This window comes from Oryctolagus cuniculus, chromosome 6, assembly GCF_051225735.1.
Source record: "Oryctolagus cuniculus isolate XC-2025 breed Fujian yellow rabbit chromosome 6, ASM5122573v1, whole genome shotgun sequence".
Taxonomy (NCBI): Eukaryota; Metazoa; Chordata; class Mammalia; order Lagomorpha; family Leporidae; genus Oryctolagus; species Oryctolagus cuniculus.
In genome coordinates, this window is record NC_142872.1 from 158,799,179 (window position 1) to 158,821,797 (window position 22,619).

The window sequence follows — 22,619 nt, forward strand, 5'->3', positions numbered from 1 at the left end:
GCAGGGAGCTGGACTTTGGATTTTGGCTAGCTGATGATAGCATTAGCTCTCATCACCTTGATGCAACACCAAGTCCAAACATGATTCATCCGATATTAGCACACTGGAGGTTAAGGGGCTCGCTTGCTGAACTTATTCCAAATCCATTCCAGATCAACACATTTATGGTTTTTTACTTCTGGCCAGGGACATAGCATTAAAAATGCTCTTTCCTTGTTTTCTTTGCTTTTCTTCTTATGAAATGTGTCAAATACACAGGTAAGTACGAAGAGTAAAGCAACAGGCACCTGTATATCCTCTAGCCTACGAAATTTTAACATCTTACCAAATGTCAAGGATTTTTAAAACTGATAAAGTGCCATAGATGCGTGCCTCTAATGCCTGTTGTCCAACACCCAAAGTCAGTCGCCTCCTCTGTGAATGCATCACGTGGGCTCTGGCAGAAACCCCAGGCAGGTCCTCCCCAACTGGCACAGGTTGATGCCAGTTCCTAAGTGTCAATTCATCATCTCTCAGTTATTCTCAGATCCTGAAGAGAAGATCTCTGTTTTTTTGGTTGGAGTTGGGGCTTGCAAAGATTTAAAAAGAAAAACAAAAAACGGAATGAGCTTACTTGAATGGTCCAACGTTCTGTCTTGGAAATACCCCGATGCTGTTGATCGGCACTGCAGAGTCCTGTCCTGGGAGTTTTCTCTGGCAGGCTGAGATCCGGTGTGGCCAGAGGAGCAGCCTTTTGCAGACTCTGCATTTAGTTTTTCTGGTTCCAAGTCATCAGCCAAAGAAAAGTCAAAATCATCGCCTGGAAAAGTAGAAATGTAATGAATATGTGTGTGTTCAGTGACTGCCCAATGCAGGTTTCTAACGATCACAGCAATAGCAATGCCAATATCCTGTTGGAATAGGGTAGAAGAATTTCTGGATTAGATAGCATTTCCATTTGTCTTCATCATTGTAGGTTGAAGACGAGGAATATCTGCAGTGTCAAGACAAGCCAAGGAAGCTGATTGCAATGTAGTCAGGACACAGTGACCAATCTGTCTTGGTTGAAGCTGAAAGCCACATTGAGAACTGTCAGGGAAGGCATTGAATACTGGCTATGTAGTTGGGGATTTATGTGGCTGGCACTGGGAGTGATAGAATGTTGCTGAATAAGAGTGACACTATATACACACATACATGGTGTTTTTATGTAACTAAAATAACACGTGGTTTTGATGTGTGATAAAATCCAGGTGTCCCTGAAAGAGTTTCTAAGATTCACACTTAATCCCCGAGGTATGTTGGGGGAGCATAGACAGATTTGAAGGCTGCCTCACCCAACATCTCTATAATACCAAGCTTTATAGAATAGCCAAATCCTTCTTCTCTTTTTACTTCTTTTAACTTTTTTCATTCATTAGAAACTTATCCAACTTGACTACATTATCAGGAGCTGACATAGCTGGCGGCTTACACTGGCAGATCAGAGAGATGTTGTCCCAGTTCTCATGTGGCTTACGTTCTGGAGTGGGGCAGGGGAGAAAATGTCCCGTGACAAGTGTCATTAAGGAAATGTGCCTCTATAAAATGCATTGAATTACCAGTAAAATATAGCAAACATTTGTTTAATTTTCTTCAGTTAGGCTATTGAATGCATACATACCTCCAAGAACATGTGCCTATTCCTTCTGCAATGGTTCATATATAAGTCTATTTTACCAGTCCTGAAGTTATCCTAACTTTCCCTCAAAGAAAAAAAGTCAAGTTTATATCAAAAGCATGCACCATTGTTTCCATATATGCCATGATAACTTCCAGGAACAGCTGGGGTCTTGAACCTGAGAATACCAAGGGACATTTCACATTGATTCTTGATTTGATTAAGAGGAATTAAGTGGAGAATTAAAACTCCTGACACCAATGTTTCACTGGAGAGGATGAATGTGTTAAGAAAGAATGTCTTCCAACTAAAGGGACAGTAGAGCACCACAGCTTGAACTCACACACTGCAAGTCTCCCCTTTGGTTCATTCTACATAAATACAGCTAGGAATTGTCTTGGTTCTATCTTTGCTAGTCTGTGTTATATGCACCCAGGGCTTCACTTAATCCTGTGGCTTTAGGTAAGAAATTGAGCCAATTTATCCAATCCAGCTCTCTGCTAGGAAAGCGGTACAAGATGGCCCAGGTCCTCAGATCTCTACACCTGCATGGGAAACCCAGAAGAAGCTTCTGGGTCCTGGCTATGGATTGGCCCAGTTCCAACCATTGCAGCCATTTGGGGAGTGAACCAGCAGATGGAAGACTTCTCTTTTTCTCTCCCAGGCTCTGCCTCTCTGTAACTCTGCCTTTCAAATAAACAAATAAACCTTTAAAGAAGAAAAAATGACTCAGGAAGTTATCAGGCATTTCTAGATGCTGGGCTTATCGAGCGTGGCTGCTTTCCACGACTTGAATGGATGGCACGGACTTTCTAGAAGAAATGCCCCCAGGGATGGAAAGGACTGTGTCCTCTGCTGTTGGCCCCGCTGCAGAGCTGAGCAAGCACAGCAGGGGATCTCCAGGCAAGAAGACAAAGCAGAAGTGTGCAGGGGAACGGCCAGAGCTCTGAGAAGGGTGCAGAGACAGAGACAAAAGAAAGCAAGGGGAGAAGAAATAATGGGCTCATGTGGGTTATTCTTATGGTGCAGTGGGGGCTTCAGGAGGAAAAGGCGTGGAATCTGAGCTGTGCTAATTAATAAATAGAAAGGCTTTCTCCCCTTGGCTTGAGCATAAGACAATTAAGGAAAGAGAGCAGCTGGGAGGAGGGACCGCAGTGACATCCCCAGAACACCCCGCAGGCCAGAGGAGTTGAGGAAGTGGAGCAAGAGTTGTGGAGAAGGTGACAGCATCCTGGGCACAGGCCAGGCACATCTGGTGCCTCCTACAATGCACTTATTATTTCTACTGCACAAATTGCGCTGAACAAGGAGCTGGAGGAAGGAAGTCAAACTGCTGTGCCCTACTTATGGTCTGGAGAGGGACAGACATGCAAGTGAACAGTCAGGACACAGCGCAGTCATTTCCACCATTTATCCAGTGGATGTCCAGGAAGGAGCATATCTGGGTCTGCCTGGGGAAATCCAGGGAGGCTTCACAGAGGTGGCAGAACTTAAATGGAGACTTAAGGGTGAGTAGGAGTTCTTCCAGAGAGATAACAAAGAGGACAGGCTGGGCAGAGACAAATGGAAGCAGGGGAGGTGGTGAAGGAGAGTACTGGAGGGTGGGGAGCAGAATGAGGAGGGGAAAGGGAAAAGAAAATGCAAGAGAGAATATGGTGGGTGCTGAGCAGAGTGACAGGAGTGGGCGTGAGGGTTGAACCTGCTAAACAGAGCTCATGTCACATACAGAAGCTTAGATGCACTCTGTGGCAATTTGGAGTGAAACAGGAGAGGTGCTGGGTGTTAAGTGCTCGCTTGGCATCGGCCACGTGCTGTGTGCTCTCTCCTAGTCCAAAGGCTGGAGTGAGCTTAGCACTCTTAGTGATGCCTGGGGTCCTTGCACAACAATGGGTCTCAACGGGGGTAGTTTCTCTTCCCAGGGTCCTCCAACAACATCCAGAGACACTGTTTGTCACAGCTTGGGGTTGGGGAGGGACTAGAGGCCCAGGGCTGTCACTGACGTCTTTTAGGCACAGAAAGCCATAACATGGAAGGACTTTCTGGCCCCAGTCACGCTGCGGCTAAGGAGCCCAGCCCTTGAGAACACAGAGCTACATGTATGAGGCCTTGTCACTGTCAGGGCTCTGGCACCCACCATGGGGAGCTTGTGTCTGGTTGTGCTTGCTCTTGTCAAAATGCCCCACTCTCCATAATTATCATACAGTCATGTGCTCTAAACACATGTTCTGTGTGGTGTTGGCCTGATGGCTGCCTCCCTCACTAGACTAAAAGCTCCCTGGGGAAGCGGGCCACACAGCAGACTCATAGAATGACAAACACCCTAAACAACACTCTGACCTTGGAATCAGCCCCTAAGGCATTCAGAATTGGCTAAGAAGCCCATGAGTGCATTTCAGGCATGGAAAGCTAAGACACTGTGGCAAAAAATGTTCTACATGAAGGATCTCTGTGAGACCCCAGCAGAAAGAAGGGGCCATCAAAGAAGGAGGTACTTTTCTCTGAAGGGAGGAGAGAACTTCCACTTTGATTATGGCCTTGTGTAAATAAGATCAGAGTTGGTGAACTCAAGAGGCTTCCATAGCCTTGGCAGCTCATGACAAGAGCCTTGGGTGATCACTGACATCATAAATAAGAGTGTCAATTGTTAAATCAACAACAGGAGTCACTGTGCACCTACTCCCCACGTAGGATCTCTGTCTTTAATGTGTTGTACACTGAGAATTAACGTTAAAACTTGTCTTCAAACAGTACTTTTTACTTTGTGTGTCTGTGTGGGTACAAACAGTTGAAATCTTTACTTAGTATAGAGTTGATCTTCTGTATATAAAGATAATTAAAAATAAATCTTAATGAAGGATGGGATGGGAGAGGGAATAGGAGGTGGGATGGTCTGGGAGTAGGAAGGCAGGTATGGGGGACGAAGTGCTATATTCCAAAAGATGTACTTATGAAATTTATATTTATTAAATAAAAGCTTTCTTTTAAAAATAACCAAAAATAAAATAAAATAAAAGCCCCCTGGGGAAAAGGTGAGCTTCTGTGTCACGCACACAGCCGCTTAGACCAAGCACTCAGCTGGTGGAGCAGGCCTAAAAAATCGCGGAGATGGCCAGGCTGCTTTGCTTCCCATGAAGGCTAAAACTGACCTGAGGGTGCTGGACGCTCCCACCACATTCAATGTAGTCTCCTTGCCCAGGCCCGGGCTCTGACACCCTCTGTGGCTCCACTCGGCCTGACTCTGAGCCCACGGAGCCGACACTGTGGGAAACCTGAGGCTTCCTCCACCAGCCCTGCCCGCGACTTTGGGCCACATGACAGGCAGTCTGAGGATGCATCCCTACTGGCTGCCCAGTGCAAAGAGAGGCTCTCAGGTACCGAGTAATGAGCTTGCTACAGAGGAAGTCCTGAACCACGCTCATGCAGCACGAGCCACAACAGCCAAAATATGGAAGCAACCGCAGCATCCACCAACAGATAGATAAAGAAAATGCAGTATGTGTATATATGTGTGTGTATAAATATTTATATACATATGTATGAACTACTAACCGTCTTTAATATCTAAGGAAATACTGACAAGTTTGAGTACACGGATGAGCCTGGAGGCAGTACACTACATGGACAAACACTATTTGATTGTTCTTCTACACGGTGTCTAAAATAGTCAAGTTCATAGAAACAGAGAATACAAAAGCGATTGCCAAGGGCAAGGGCAAGGGTGGGGGGAGACAGAGTCTCAGTTCTGTTGAATGGGTCAACAGATACGGTGAGCACGAGCCCGTGGTACAACCAAGTATGCACAGTTAACAAGCAGGTGTGTACCAAGAAAGGAAATAGCACGCTAAATAGTCTTCCCACAAACATACAAAAGGGGCTACCGGGGCCTTGGGGCTGCGTCTGCCACCCTGACTACAGCGATGGCATCATGAGTACTTGCATATGTCACACATGTTAGATTGTCCACATTAAATATGTACAGTTGTTTCTATATCAATTAGACCACAATAAAGTTGTTTAGAAAAAGAGGAAGCAACTCTTTTTCACCCAGGAGTGAGCTCAGATGGACCTCTGCTATACTCGCTTAAAGAACGGAAGCTTCCACGTACCCAGATTATTGAAATACTTGAGCCATTAATATCCCAGTGTGGAGACCAGACCAGGAGCTGCGGCTCCTCCAGGGGGAAAAGGGTGGCCTAAAGCAGACTGCTTGGTGATGACTTCTGGATCAGGAAGAAGTCCAGGAGGCTCCCAGTGATCCCAGGGGCATTAATAGCTCCAAGTCAGAACCCCAGCCAGTGGAAGACGACAGCCCCAGAGCCCTTCCTGTGCTAGGGGAGCTATCGAACTCGAAGAGTGACGTTAACGTGTCGGTGTTCATCTGGGGAATGTGGAACAAAGCAGTCCAGAGGAAAACTGTCTCTGCCGATGAAGATTTGTTTCACTTGCAATGGGAAAAGCCTCATCCGTACCCAGAGCCTGTGCACAGGCTGGGCAGAGGCAAAGGGTGGCTGAAGCTGCCGCATAGGGTAGCCTTCAAAGACAGGCGTTTCACTTGCAGCAAAATATGCCAACACAGACGACCCTGGGTAAAATAGTATGGTTAGTCCAAAGTTACACAACAAACCAGCGATGGAACTAAGACAAGAACACTTGACCAACGGGGATGTTTTATCTGAGACAGAGAAGGCGTCTGGACAAGCAGTCATAACCCTAGGGTCCAAGTGTCAAGGCCGCTGCAGGTCCAGCTTCCTGCAGAGAATAGGAAGGGGATTTGCTTGCTTTGTGCAGAGGCGGAGCCACAGGGGAAAGCAAAGCCAATGTGATTTATTGAATGAAAGCACTGGACAGTTATCCACAACTTGTTTCTCTGCTGCCTCAAACAACCTCAGCTGGAATTGCCATATGAAAAGGACCCAACAAATGCAGAATTTGCATCTTTCTCAATCAAAAAAATATTATAGTGCCCCGTCATCTCCCAGTGCTGCCAAACCCTGTGCAGGAACCTGTCTGAGAACTGGAAGGGAGCCAATGCATTGGATGATGCCTATTTTAGAACAAAAACTGCTCGGCTGGGTCTCAGAAAGACCAGAGTGAGTTTCCAGGCAATGGAGCCTTGTTTGTGGCCGCACATTGATGCTGTACAGTACACAGCAGAAGAACTAGATCTCAACACACCCAACAGTGAGGAGCTGACACCCCTGCATATTGCCATCATGACCAACAATGCACCCATCACCAGGATTCTTCTGAGGCCAGGGGCCCACCAAAGTCGGCACTTTGTCAGTATGGAAAGCCAAGCACTGCTTCTCAATACACCGGTCCAGGAAGCCCAGAAGAGGGTGAGTGAAGGAAGGGTTCACTCTGGGCAACAGAGAGAAGGGACAGCTGAAAGCTTGGGAGTGGAAGTGTCGGCTCTACAGACGTATGAAAACAGGCTTCGCACATGCCCAGCACATTGCTAATGTCATGGGAGCTGTCAAAGAGCAGGGAGCCCAGAGGTGCCCCCCACTACCTGCCTCATGGCAAGCAGCAGCACATCCCTCACGGTCAATGCCTCTTAGCATTAACACAGGTGTGACGGTGATCGGCTATGAAGGTACTGCGCTCCTGATATCTCCCACTGCTCCTTCTTAAGAATCTGTCACTTCGGGGTCAACCGTGCCTGCGGTGTATTTTTTTTCTCTGAATAGCAGGACTATTTTCACCCTACTTCTGGAGTTGAACTATTTCCCTAAGTACTCATGTGAAGAAGCAGTAAAGTGACTGAGAGCAAGTCACAGAAAGGATAAGACACAGACAAGATAAGATTGGGTTGTTCTTGCAAACGACTTGATGTTCCATTCATGTTGCAGAAGGGACTGTTCTGTGCACAGGGCTGGGACAGGCCTGAGTAGCACACAGTGAGGAATTGGATTTGATGCAAGGGTCTGACAGACTTGATCAAGCATGCTAAATAGGGGACAGAGAAGTTGACAGCTATAAACCAGGTAAGTAGCATTGAGGATTAACAACAGAATGAACCGCGAAGATGAAGTTTGCCAGTGGTCAGAAAGAACAAGGAAATTGTGAAGTGATAGAATCAGTAAAGGTCCCAGAGTGGAGGTAGCCTTTGGTGGCATCTGGGCCCGGCTGTGAAGGAGGGCTAGGATATGGACCAGAGGGAATTGGTGGAAAGCAGATTCCAAGTGGAGAGGATGGCAAGCATAAGTATAAAAACAAGAAAATGCTGAGATCAGGAGAGGACAACTTGTGGAGAGAGCAGGAAGTAGCCAGGCTCCACAGGAACACAGGTGCATGTAAGATTCGAGAACGGAATGAGGGCCAGGGAGTAGAGTGGGGCCTGACATCAAGGCTAAGGAATTTGGACTTTGTGTGGTGAATTCTGCAGGGCCACTGAGTGATGGGGGACAAGATCAGATGTGGACTTAAAGACTGAAGTAGCCACACTATGTATGATGTAATGGATACGGATTTAGAACAAGAACAAGAATGAGGAAGTCATTCAAGAGAGAGGTCATGAAGCGGACCTGGCTGCGGTGGCAGTCCTGGCGAAGAAGAGGGACAGCCCAGAGGAGGAAGGGATTTCAGAGGTGTTAGTCACAGCCAGTGCTTGCACAGAGCATTTTTCTGTGCCAGGCACGGTTTAAAGCTTATATCTGTATTAAATCTTTTTAATTCTCACAAGAGAAAGAGGAGGCCAGATGATTGAGTTCATGTGGGAGCGTTGAGAGCACCTCCGCTGATTAGGCACATGTGAGCGGCGCTTAACTACCATCTGGGGAGATGTGGACAAGACCGTGACAACGGTGAGCACGAGCCTGTGATGTTTCTCAAGGCTGCCTGGTTGGCCACTCAGCTTTGCCAGAGAGCTGGACGACATTCAAAAATGCATCATATACTAGAAATGTCACACGGAACCTTCAAAAAGAAGGTTCATTCAACGTAGGAATCATAACGAAATCTTAATTTCTAAGCGATCAACAATTTTTTTCCTCTCTGAAAAGATAATGTGCCCCTTAGTCACATTTTCCCTGACATCCAATTTTTTTTCTCCAACCTTAATAATGAATGCAAGAGTCGTGGTGCAGGAAGCATTTCAGCAGCTAGCTGTAGTGAAGTTATATCTGAAGACAACCATTGCATCATTTCTGCTTGCTTTCTTTACAGTTAAGACAGTTTAATTCTGCTGAGAGGGGAGGATTCCGTATTTTCCAAGTGCAGCCACCATATCCTTGCATGAAAAATTATGCATTATTGCCCCCGATAAAGAAGACAAAGCCACAGGCAGCTGTGGTCACCAGGGATGTCTACGGAAGAGCATTTGTTCCAGAGAAAACCACAGGACTCATACTCGAGTGATGTGCCTGGGGCCGTCTTGCCTTTGTTGGGCCACCAGCAGGCCCCACTCAGTCCTCCCTGCATGAATTTCCTATTCTTTTCCAGGATGCTTTACAAGCTCCGGGAACACATCCCGAATTTCAGTGCCGGGGTCTCGAGAGCTGCAGAATGCCAGGGTAAGAACTGAATTGCCACTAACGAGGAAAAGTTGTCTCAACACAGCTGGGGAAGGGTGAACTCAGGACAAACAAAAAAATAAAAACCCCATCTCCGCTGAAAAATGGAGCCAGAGAAAATCGGGGAAACAGTGTTTGATTGCATCCATTGGAGAGAGAGAAAACAGCACGTTAGTTTAATTGTGAGTTCTTCTGAAGTCTTCTAACTCGGCAACATTTCCAGAAAAAAAGAATGAAAGTCATGATAAAAGTCATAAGGCTGTGGGTGAGTCCAAAAGCAAGAAGTCTGGGGGACGATCTGATTGCTGTTGATAGCAGAGGTGAGCGATTTTAAGTCCTGGGTGCACTCAGGTTGACTAATCACTGACATTGGAGGGGGTGGTTTAACTGGCTATATTTAGGAGATATTTGGAAAGCATGTGAATTTTAATAAGACACCTCATGCACATGCAGAACTGGTAAAGTCCAATTGCCTTAAAATTTGTGGGCATATTTTGAAGAGAAAACTAGATGTTACTCTCCAAAACGTGAAACGTTGCCTTTAAAACAGTGAGCCCCGGATTTCAGTCATCCAAGCATCATTTTCCTGATTTTTTTCCATATCATAGGACCTGCTTGCTCTTAGCCATTTCGTATTTTCTTTAGTTTGTCTCATTTTAGAGGTTTTTTTTTTTTTTTAATATCTATTTGAGAGAAAGAGACGTAGACAGAGAGCTTCCATCTCTGGTTCACTCCCACCGCTGGGCGTGTGCCAAAGCTGAGAGCCAGCAGCCAGGAGTGCAATCCAGGTCTCGCATATGGGTGACAAGAACTCAGTTACGTGGGTTATCATGGCTGCCTTCTGGGCTCTGTGTTAGCAGGAAGCTGGAGTCAGGAGCCAGAGCCTGGCACTGAACCCAGACACTCTGACAGGGGATGCAGGTGACCTAACCTGTGGGTTAAACACCACCCTTAGACTTTTTCTTTAAAGGAAGCTATCAATCACTTAAATATTCTAAAGAGAGAGTAAATGTAAAAATAGACATTGAAAATTTAACATTTAATTTGTTCTCAATACAGAAGCACCAAAGATCTCTGAGCCTTTTCTACTTAAAACCCGCTTCACCAAAAACAAAAGCATAGCAGGTGATGGGGGGTCTGCAGGATGCTAAGCCTCCGCGCTGAGCCAGTCTCCTAGGTTTTCTTGGGATTGAAAGGGTTAGAAGAGGAGCCCCACTTCTCTCTCACTGTGCAATCCAACATTCATTTCCTCTGTGTCCAGAGGTCTCTTCTACTACCCCACACTGTGGACAACATGGCTTTACAATCAAGGAGACACTTGCGCTGTGTGTTCTGGAAAACCAGGCTACAACCAAGGGATGGAAACCAGTAAAAGCAAATGATAAATGTAGCAAGCCATCGCTGCTGCAGCAGTAGCCTATGAGTTAGAGGCAGCCATCAAAAGAGCAAGAAGGAGTTGGGGGTAAAAGGGTGCAAAGTTTCAGGCTGACAAGATGACCAAGTTCTGGACATCGATCCCAAGGCATGGTGGCTATGGCTCCCAGGAATGCGCAATTTTGGAAATTACTGAGAGTAGCTCTGAAATGTCCTCACAAAGACGTATGTGAGGTGTCGGAGATGTGAATTACTCGATTTAACCATTTCACAACACACCAAAAAAGCCCATGGAAAAAAAAATGAAAAGATAAATATACTCAGCAGACTCATAGAATGGCAGATGTCCTAAATAGCACTCTGGCCTCAGAATCAGCCCTAAAGGCATTCGGATCTGGCTGAAAAGCCCATGAGAGTATTTCAGGCATGGAAAGCCAAGACACTCTGGCAAGACAAATTTATTTTGACACCAAAAATTTTTATATTTCTTTTCATAATATTCATTTTCATGAGGTTTTTGAGGATCCTTCCTATGTATAGATTTCAAAAATTATTTTTGCCCCAAAATGAGCTTAACATTTAATTCTACTTTTCCAAGTCCTTTTGCAAGTATATCTTTGTATGCATCACATCAGACAGAATATAATTTTAACATTCAAGAAAGTCTTAGATGGGCAAATCTGTAGACACAGAACCTGTATTAGTAGTGTTAGGAGCTGGGATGATGGGGCATGTGTGGGATTTCTTTCTGAGAATGATTGAAGTGCTCTGGATTTAGAAACTGGTCGTGGCCACGTAACTTCCCTTGTAAGTCTATTAAAAATCACTCAACTATAGCCATTACAACGGTCACTTTTATGGGCTGTGGGCTATTTCTCAATTGGGAAGTAATGAGAGTCCCTTACTGCTGTAGGTGCATATGCCAATCTGGCCAAGAGTCAGGGCGATGACTTCCGGGTGAGGATTCCACACCTGACCTGTTTACAGAGACGGCTTGAAGCTCACAGCACTCTTTTTTTTTTTTTTTTTTTTTTTTTTGACAGGCAGAGTGGACAGTGAGAGAGAGAGACAGAGAGAGAAAGGTCTTCCTTTGCCGCTGGTTCACCCTCCAATGGCCGCCGCTGCAGCCGGCGCACCGCGCTGATCCTGGCAGGAGCCAGGAGCCAGGTGCTTTTCCTGGTCTCCCATGGGGTGCAGGGCCCAAGCACCTGGGCCATCCTCCACTGCACTCCCTGGCCATAGCAGAGAGCTGGCCTGGAAGAGGGGCAACCGGGACAGAATCCGGCGCCCCAACCGGGACTAGAACCCGGTGTGCCGGCGCCGCAAGGTGGAGGATTAGCCTATTGAGCCACGGCGCCGGCTAGAAGCTCACAGCACTCTTGCTGTGACCTCTTGGTCACCTCATCCTGTTAGACATTCCTTCATGCCCCCTCCTTCTAGAACGCTATACTCTTGGTTCTTGGCCTCCTGAATTTTCCCTACAGAGCCTTTCACCAGTGTGATAACAGCGGTTAAGAGCACACACTCAGACTCTTAGCTCTGCATCCTGGTCATGCCAGTTACTTGTTGGGTGGCCTTGGGAAAAGTTTTGAATCTTCCTGAGTGTTGCCCTCTGGAACATGGGAAGGCGAAGGCTAGCTGGCCCCTAGTAGGCTCTGAAGAATAAGGATGACTTCATCCCTGGGATTCATGGGGTGGGGCTGGTCTGCAGCAAACTTTCCCATCAACTTCCTGAATTCCTTCCTTACCTCTGCTTTCTGTTCATTCACCTGTGTTCCAACGGGAGACCCTCTAGTCTGCTCCTCAGACTGGTTTCCAAACTCACGTCTCTAAACCCAACTTTACTCTCCACCTCCATTGTCACATTTCCAAATCCTGACTGCTGATCTTCCTATGTCTCATAGGTACATGTCATCCATGTAAAATAGAACTCATCGTCTCTCTCACTGATCCCAATCCGTTCTTTATTGGGGGAAGGGGGGCTTCTTGGAGCTCATATACATTGAGCAGAATGCCAGCCCCTGGAGGGATTATTCTCATGGATAATTGCATTTCATCCCCACAACAATGCTATAGGTTGTTATCTTTCTTCTTTTTTGTATAAAGGAATGGAGGATCTGAGGGGTTAATTAACTTGCCCAAGAGCACTCAGGTAGGCAAAGACAGTTCCGGTCTACCCAGCTCAAAAACCCAGCTTCCTCACTGCTTTGTCATGCTCTCTTCCAGGTCTTGGTGACTGGCAGAACTTTCATGCCATCCCCTAAATTAAACCCATCAGCTTTCTCTGATTCTTCTTGCCTTTAATCTGTCACCCGCCTGTCAATTCTGGACAGGAATTGGAAACTCTTGCTGAAGTCTCTTCCCTCCTTTCTTCTCTATGTACCTGGTGGTTTTCTTTGCTCCTGGGCTCCCCTTCCTACTCTCCACCTGCTACTGTGATGATGACACCACCCTGCTCAAGAGTCTTCAAAAATACCCTGGACTCATCTCCCCTTCCCTGCCTCCTTCTCCTCCCCTGGTCCTGCTTAGACTTCCCTGAGATTTGTGTGCAACTAGAATTTACTCGATCAAATCCATCATTAGTGCATATGAGGAACTGTTTCTTCACTTAATAAGCACTTATTTTAAAAACTAACCTAGAATTACACACACACACATACACACAAGTGTGTGCAAAAACTAGGGCAATCTTCGCAGTACTGTGCAATGTCAGTTTCCTGGTTTTGATAATGTGCTCTAGGCGATGGCGCTGTGGAGTAGTGGGCAAATCTTCCGCCTGAGACGCTGGCATCCAAACTGGGCACTGGCTCGAGTCCCAGCTGCTCCTCTTCCCATCCAGCTCTCTGCTATGGTCTGCGAAGGCCATAGAAAATGGCCCAAGAACTTGGGCCCCTGCACCCACGTGGCAGACACAGAAGAAGCTCCTGGCTCCTGGCTTCAGATCAGCTCAGCTCCTGCCATTGAGGCCACATGGGGAGTGACCCAGCAAATGTCTCTCCCTCTCTGTCTGCAACCCCAACTCTCAAATAAATCTTTATAAAAAAAAGATAATGTGCTCTCATTGTGTAAGTTGTTGCCAGTGGATGAAGCTGGATAAACATGCCTTGGCCCCTCTGGACTGTTTTTTTTTTTTTGTCTTTGTATGGATCTATAATTATAGGAAATTAAAAATTTAAAAAGGATAATGCAGTATTTGGGTTTTATGCCCAGGAAGCAGGTGGAAAAATAATGGCTGCATAATTACTACACTTATACTTAAATTATTACATGGTTGTAGTCTGTGATTCTTGCTTGCTTGGGCCTGGGGTGTGAGACACACCCTGGAGTTCACCTTGGAAAGGAGAACAAAGCCTTCCTGGCAAAGAGCAAAGCCCGAGCTTTCAAACCAGACAGCCCCGGGTTGCGTTCCAACTCTGCTGTTTATAAGCTAACGAATTTGGGCAAGCTACCTCACCCGGAGCCTCCCTTTCATCATGATCATAGTATGTAGGATAACAGAACCTACTTCCTAGGGTTTTCTGGGGGTTATTTAAACAAGATGATATGCAGACACGGTGGTATATTCAACTAAGACAGAATGTAAATGAGCCGCTGGACTTCTTCTCGCGTGTGTGTGGCCCACATGGCAAGTCGTGTTGCCTGGTCCACTGACATGTGTCCAGAAGCCTGCTTACTCCATCCTGTGATCGTCTTAGTTCAAGCTACCATTACCGCTCATCATCTGAATCACTCCAACAGCCTCTGCACTGGGTTCCTGGCTTCTGACTCCAACACCTGACATGTAGTCTGAACACAGCAGCCAGAGTTCTCCTGTCACGATGTAAGTTGAATCAAGTGACTCGTCTGCAATAAAATCCGCTAATGATCTCTCCTGTTGCTCAGGGAAGGCAAGGCCTTGGAAATGCCTCGCAGTGTTGCTCGTCCTTCCCCGCTTGCACCCTGTACACACACCTCTGAGGTTCTTCCCAAGCAGACTGCTCACTGGCTCAGTCTCAGGCAGCCTCCTGGTCCACAACTTGGCCCTGCTCTGATTGTTCTCCCCCAGAGATCTGCAAAGCTCTTTGACTCCTCATTTTAAGCCAGGGCTCCAGGGTCCATCTCACTGAGGCCTCCCCTAAGTACCTTTTGTAGACTTGCAATCCACATCACTGCCACTCACCCCTTTCCAACATGCTATCACATCGATTTACTGTCCCCTCCTACAAGAAAGCGAGTTCCATGAGACTGCGTGGTTTTGTCTGTGAGGTTCACTGCTGGGTCCGCTGCATTGAATGGTGCCTGGCATATAGTCGACCCTCAATGGAATCTTCTAAATGAATGCATGAATTATTTTAGTGGAGTGAATAAGGCGGGCCAAGCCATGGATGTGTGGAGAAGCCTGGTTCTTTTGAGAAACTGAGAGCAGATTACTGTGTTGACAGCTGGGTGTGTGCAAGGGAAAGAAAAAGAAGCTGAAGACAGGCTCAGCAACATGGGCGCTGGCAAAGCACAATTGCACAGGAGACACAGGGGACACAGGGTCCCTGCTTAGAAAGACTCACCTTCCGTTTAATGCTCTGCATTTGACCCTTGGAATCCTTAAACTTTGTATTTACTTATTTGTTTGAGACACAGAGAGAACGTCCATTGATTCACTCCCCAAATGCCTGCAAAGGCCAAGTCAAAACCAGGAACCAGGAACTCAATCCAGCCGCCACATGGAGTGGCAGAGACCCAACCACTTGAGAGATTGGCACTTACTCCAAGGATGCTCACCAGCAGGAAGCTGGAATCAGGAGTGGAGCTGGAGTTGGAACCCAGGCACTCTGGTATGTGATGTGGGCGTCCCAACCAGCAGCTGAGCTGCAAGGGTAAACATCTGCCCCATGATGCATAAATGTTTTTTGAACAAAGGACCCTGCATTTTATTTTTTGTACTGCATCCTACAAATGGTGCAGTCAGTTCTGGAAAGAAAGAAAGAAAGAAAGAAAGAAAGAAAGAAAGAAAGAAAGAAAGAAAGAAAGAAAGAAAGAAAGAAAGAAAGAAAGAAAGAAAGAAAGAAAGAAAGAAAAGAAAGAAAGAAAAGAAAGAAAGAAAAGAAAGAAAGAAAGAAAGAAAGAAAGAAAGAAAGAAAGAAAGAAAGAAAGAAAGAAAGAAAGAAAGAAAGAAAGAAAGAAAGAAAGAAAGAAAGAAAGAAAGAAAGAAAGAAAGGAATAGGGAGGGAGGGAGGGAGGGAGGGAGGGAGGGAGGGAGGGAGGGAGGGAGGAAGGAAGGAAGAAAGGAAGAAAGGAAAGAAGAAATCCAAGGGCCTTGTATGCTGTGTTAAGAAGACAGTGGAAAGTCTACATTTGAGGCCACCCAGCAGTTTGGAAGATGGAACAGAGAAGGTGGAAATACCATGCCCATTCATCATCCCTACCTAGTGATTTTCCTCATCCTTGTAAGATCCATTCAGATGTTCCTTCTGCCTGGACTCCTCCCAGCCTCCAGCTGGCAGAGCTAACACAGTCTTCCCTGGCAAACCTCCTTGCATTCTCTGTGCACACTGCTCATAAATCTCTCACGGTGCTCAAGGCATTAGAATCTAATTATGTACAGACACATTTATCTTTCTGTGTTAATGCAGGAGTTGCTCAAGGTTGGGGCTTGTCTTATTCAGTCTAGATGAATGTGTGCTTAGTAAGGTGGCCACAGCGGGTCCTCAGGGAGTCTGACCAGTGAATGAGTAATTGAACAAATGACTCTTATGTGAGTGTTTGAATCTCAAAGTAGACCCATAAACCTATGTTTAGAGATTTCTTCCCTTGACAGCAGCAGGAGGAGGAAGTGGCAGAAGAGGTGGCAGTGGTTCCCCCAACCTTCACATCCCCCTCCACCTGACTCCTGGCCTCTCTCCATCCCTTTCCAGTAGATATCAGAGATTCTTCTAGATAGCAGATCTCCACGTCTTGTCTTCCCACTCTCTCCTCACCCTATTCCTCATCCGCTTCTGCCACTTCATGCCACCAACAACAACCCTAGGTCAATGAAACTGGTGAGCACTCTTAGTCCTCATTCCATCTGCCTTTTTGGCTTGAGCATTCACTGTTGACCGCTTCCTTCATCTTGAACCACTGCTCTGCCTGAACTTCCGTGCTACAGCACCCTTGGTTCTCTACCCATCTGTCTTGAGGCTTCCTCTCTGTTGATTTTACTGGCTAATCCTACCATACTCGCCCATTCAACACTGGAGTTCACAAAGCCTCATTCTAGGTCTCTTCTGCCAATCCCATACCCTCTTCCTCATCCATCTCATCAGCTTCAATGCCCACCTAGAATGAGATGACTCCAGAGACGCAAACTCTAATCCTGATCCCTTCTCAGAGCCCTGGGAGATGGAGACCAACACCACCTTGACTTTGTCCTTGGATGTCCCAAGGACCTTATATGCAATCTGTTCCAAACCATGCCTGTGGTCTCCACTTACCCAGTGAATCTGCTCACTGTGCTCCTCAGACCCTGGCTTTTTTCACGTCCTCAGCCCAGAATGCTCTTACCTTGCCCTTTTACCCAGGAAAATCTCCCCTCATTGTCCAGATCTCAGCACCATTGCCATTCCACAGGGAAGGCTTCCCTGAGTTTCTAAATGGATCAAATCCCCTACTGTATCATACACTTTTTCTTCATGCCACTTACCACAATCATTATTTCATGTTTGTTGATGCAATTATTTGGCAAAGTCCAACCTGTGCTCTAGTAAACAATAAGACCAAAGAACACAGGGGCTATATTGTTCATAATCACCTCTGTATCTCCAGACCAGGCAAATGGATGGTGTGCAATAAGCATCTATTGCTTCTGTTCTAGTAATAAAATAGTAATTAGGCAATAAATAAAAATAATTAGGCAATGATTTACTGAGCAGCAGGCTTTGAAATTTGCCTGACAGTTATTGCCCTATTTAATGTTTAAAATAGACTTTAATTCCCATCACTGTGTTTGCATACATACATGTGTGTCTATATATATACACAGAATTTACTATTATGTGTAAAATACTACATGCTATGTACCTAATACATACATATGCATGTTACATAGAACAACAGTAATATTTATCGTGTGTGTGTGTGTATTTGCTTTAAAATTGAGTTAGCCAAGTTAGCTAACTATAATGTGCCCAGACTGGGACTTGACCCTGTGTCCAGTATACTTTCCCCAATACAGGTCTTCTGGAACTGACTCCAGTATCATTTCTCCATCCATATCCCATACACAAAAGATGCACTGGACCTGCATAAGTATTTTCCCAGTATTATTGACTCAGAAATTCACAAATTTAAGTTGGACTGTTTTACATGACATGGACACATGCACATTTCTACTGCACAGGTGGTATGGAGAGAAATGTAGATGAAGTTGTAAAATGTGGCCCATCCTCTCTGTCAAAATGACTGTCCCTTTGGACTTGACATTGGTCCAGGACCACATGGCTACCACTACCCATTTGGAGACGATGCTTCCCCATGGAACGGAAGATGCAAACTCACCATTTTGACTGCAACGGTACGTGTCCAGCCTCCTGACTCCTTCCAACCACTTGTCTTTCCTTAGGGAAGAGTCAGCATCAAAGATACTTGCTTGTAGCCAGGATTCAGAGGCATTGAGGTCGAAGAGAGAAGAAAGGGAGCGACAGAACTTCCTTTTCTTTCTAAATATTCTGGGAAGATATGAAAGTAGCATGGTGGACAGTGAGCAGCAGTCCCTCTGGGTTAGAAACCAAGAGTGATCTGGTACCAAGTACACATCTGCAACCTAAGTCTGCACTTTCTGGAAGTTCCCCAAAATTCTACCGTGTGCCACATCCCAAGATCAATGTCAAGAATACTGAGTTAAAGGACCAAACTGTGTGTACACAATGTTCACAATCTATGGGAAAAAGATAAGAATAAAGCAGACACACCCAATGCTTTCATAGAGCTCATTCTGTGCCTGATGTCTTTCTAAGTGCTTTACATAAATTAACTGATACTATCCTCAGACAGCCCTGAGAGGTAGTTACAACTGCTGCCCCATTGTTCGGATCAGGAAAGAGAGACTTAGAGTAGTCAGGTCACTGACTGAGATCATCCAGCTCGTAACTGACCTGGCTGGGATACAAACCCAGACAGTCTAGCTCCAGCAATTGTTGTTGGTTGCCATGTTCTGGAGGGAGTATGGGCTTGGGAAAAGTTCCGTGAGGGTTGCTCTGAGAGCCCTAGCAAAGGCATTGCCAGTTGAGTGAGAGAGAAGGCTTTCTGGAATAAGTGCCTGGGAAGAACAAGTAGGTCTCACACTGGGTCATGTTAGGAAATGACACTGGAAAAGGAAAATGGGCAGATAAAGAACAACTTTGTGGGGCCAGTGCTGTGGTCTAGCAAGTAAAGCCACTGCCTGCAGTACTGGCATCCCATATGGGCACTGGTTCGAGTCCTGGCTGCTCCACTTCCAATCCAGCTCTCTGCTGTGGCCTGGGGAAGTAGTAGAGGATGACCCAAGTTCTTGGGCCTCTGCTCCCATGTGGGAGACCCAGGAGAAGCTCCTGGCTCCTGGCTTCGGATCAGCACAGTTCCAGCCATTGTGGCCAACTGGGGAGTGAACCAGCAGATGGAAGACCTCTCTCTCTCTGCCTCTCCTTCTCTCTGTGTAACTCTGACTTTCAAATAAATAAATAAATCTTAAAAAAAAAAAACAACCTTGTGTATCACGTGGAGGAGAGAGGATTTCATGTTAGAACAAAGGGAGACCACTGAAGCATGCCAACGGGAAAAGTACCATGGCAACATGACTTGGTTTGTTTGTCCAAAAGATCCTTGACCTTGGAGGATGACTTCAAGGGGCTGGATTGAGGGCACACAGGCCATTCAAAGTATAACTAAAAGGTGCATCCGCCTTTTGCTAAGCGTGTTATGCTGAAGGCCTAACTGAAGCCATGCCATGCAAAGAGGAACTGGGATAGTTTTAGCCTCACAAAGTTCTGCAAGGTCACCTACATGTGCAATCAGAGCTCCATTTTGAGTTGTTTCCTTTGGTGTTTAAATGGATTACAGCAAGATTTGTATATTCATTCCCCCAGTGGAGCTCAGCCAGGGTGATTTCAGGTCCAGGGGACATTTGGCAGTTTCTAAAGATATTTTTTCTAAATGTCAGCCAGAAAAGGGGTACTGTTGGTATACAGTGGATAGAGGCCAGAGATGCTGTCAATCATTCTGTCATGCACAGGACAGATATCCACAGTAAAGAATTATTCATGTCTTCCTTCCCTTCCCTTCCCCATCAGTAGGGACAAGGCAGATTTCTCTGACTCTCACTCCAGGTTTTCCATCTGACTTGAAATGATCAATGAGACATTATCAGGCTGATGCACACAGAAGCTTGAGGTGCACTTGTGTGGAGGTATGTCCTCTGGCATTTATGTGACTATGACAGGGAGAACATTCTTGATGTGATCTGCAGGTTGTAAGAGAATGCCATAAGGGGAGCAGACATAAGACCAAACTGAGGCCAAGCTTAACCCAAAGTATATGAGATCAAATCAAGTTACCCCAGCTGACTTCCAAACAAGTCTTATGTGTTATGAAGACTTTGCAGTTGCTTATTTTTTATGCAGAATTATTGTGTCAAGAAGTGACTGGTATAGTCAGCATTTGGGTGGTTTAAAACAAAGAGCAATAGATGAGATTACTCGAATTCATTGATCCAAAGTGAACTCAGTCATCTTTTTTTTTCTCCAAACAGGCCCCTACCTTTTCTCTGATCTTGGTAAATGGTCCCACTATACATGCAGTTGACAAAGACGGAGTCCTAAGTTTCACACAAGTGCTGTTCCTTTGCTGGAACTCCAACATCCAGACAATGATCACATCCTGCCTCTTCACCATCCCTCTCATCTGTACGCCCCTCCACACTTTCATCCTTGCTACTGCTGTTTTATTTCAATGCACGGATACCCTGTCTCCAATTTTTCCCACTCTATTCACTCTCTACTCACATATCCATGTTATCTACAATCCATCTTCTGCATTCTTATCCCTGCTGTTTTCCTAAGAGTAAACCTGATACTTTGTCAAAGGCCCTTCTTTTTCTACTGAATAGATCCCAAACTCCTTAACCTGACATTTAACTCCCTCCACCCAGCCCCTGCCTTTTTACTCAGTCTCCTTTCTGGCAGACTGCCACTGTAACTTGCGCCCCTATCAGACTCTTCGCTATTCCCTTTAATTACATCAGTGTCTCAGAAGCCCATGCCTGCTCCCTCTGTCCAAAAGCCCCCCTTTTTGCATTTATTTTCATTAACATCCTGCATCTTTGAAGACTCCAATCAGTCATCACCAACTCCAGGAAGCTACTTTCTGTCTGTTCCTCTATTCTCCCTTGTTTTTCCCTCCTATCCCAATTTCTAGCCCTGCCTCTGTGTCACGTCAGGACTTCTGCTTATTTCCATGTCAACTATTCTTTCTGCTTATCTCCCCTTGTATTTCCACAGTCTGGAGCAATAATGGTCTCCTTGTAAGTGCTTGTGGGATGAGCGAATGAATGAATGAATGAATGAAAGAAAAGCTAATGGATGGATTGGACTGAAGCTTCCTTTATGCAGTAGCCTCTACTTACCTAACCAAGTTCTCCTTGTACATAACACTGGTCTGGGATGGGTTCAGAGTTATGTTGCCATCTTTGTCACTGTGGAAACTGTCTTCTGTCCAAATGTAGTAGCCATTGGTGAGGAGCCTGGGACTTCGGCGACAGGTGTAGTAGGAGCCCGTCAGGGGGTCTGTGGAGCAGCATTTAAAGGAACTCTCACCATCCAGGAAATCACAGGAAAGACTAATGAAAGGAAAATGAAGAATCCTCCAAATATCCAGTACAGCCAGTCACACAAAAACCACGTTCTGGTTACTGCAATGGGAAACAACTTTGTATTCCTGACTGTCAGTGACTTCTTCAGCCCTGAAAGCCGTCACTCTACTTCTTGGGCTTCATCTGCCTCATGACATTCCTGAATTCCAGTGTCTTTTCTGTTTTCAATTTCAGGGAAGTTGAAACAACCTCTTCACCACCCAATGAGCCTGCAGTCTTGACAAAACTGCAAAACAGATTTTCTATAATGTTGGAAGCTCATCGTCCCTTCTTCCCCTTACTCTGAATACTCTCCAATTTCCACATCATCATTCTTGAGATATAATAGGAAAAGTATAACTATGTAGTTACCAGAAGCAGGCAAGATATGGGATGAACACGCAGGCAGAGTTCTTTATGGCCTTTGCAAAGTCCCCCCATAGCGTGGCTGCACAAATGGTCACTGGTTTCCTCCCCTGACTTGGTACCCAGAGCATCTTGTGCTTCTCTTGCTAAGATTTGTGAGGCTTGGGTATATAAAACAAGTACATGCCCATATGACTGAAAGGCAACCAAAGCTATGCAGGTGTTCTAGAAATTTAGAATTTCTTGGCATGAGGAATGTTGGAGCTTGGTGACAATAGCAACAGAGCCACAGTGGAGAAAAGAATACGGGATTTGACCAGGCAAAACTACTGGCTTTCTCTATCCTCTCCCACAAAAACTTGGGATTTTTCTTTGTCCCAAATCCTGATTCATTTCAGTGTTTGTGTGTATGCCTGTCTGCCTCCATAATTATTTTAGAAATGGTCATTTTCCCATTCAATTATTGTTTATAGCCATTGCCTATATTTCCACTAAACTAGGGTCCTTTTGCTTTTTAGTTTTTAAACTTCTTATTTGGTGGAGTATTAAGTAATGTAAATTTAAAGTATGTCATCTCAAAAACTAAAAATAAATAAATAAATAGAGAAGGAAGGCAGGTGGGAGAGAGGAAGGGAATATCATTGGTTTCCTAGAATTGTACCTACAGATCACATTGTATCATTAAAAGCTAATTAAAAATTAAAAGAGAAAAGAACTTTCTGGAGGGCAGGAGCTGTGTGTCTAATTGATGTTCAGTATGTTCATAAGTGCAATACCAGCTGCTGGATGACAGCACCTAGAGGCTTTGGAAATCTGACCTTAAAACACAGTGACTGAGTACATGTGTGTGTCAAGGGGCAGTGATGTCATCAGTCAGCATCCCTGGTAACAA

General features: G+C 45.5%; 1 protein-coding gene across 7 annotated transcripts in view; it reads right to left on the bottom strand.

The window, feature by feature from the left end:
• Window positions 1–22,619, bottom strand: part of TMEM71 (transmembrane protein 71) — a 42,119-nt gene that overhangs the window by 13,064 nt on the left and 6,436 nt on the right. For 4 of the 7 annotated variants that reach the window (XM_089335724.1, XM_008255919.5, XM_008255920.4 and 1 more), the window contains 3 exons: window positions 21,137–21,349; window positions 18,037–18,206; window positions 614–799 (listed from right to left, as the gene is read on the bottom strand). In XM_089335724.1, the coding sequence (XP_089191850.1) occupies window positions 614–799; window positions 18,037–18,206; window positions 21,137–21,349 (569 nt within the window). The remainder of the gene's footprint in view (window positions 1–613; window positions 800–18,036; window positions 18,207–21,136; window positions 21,350–22,619) is intronic. The other 3 variants (XM_089335726.1, XM_089335727.1, XM_089335725.1) reach the window with 1 other exon arrangement.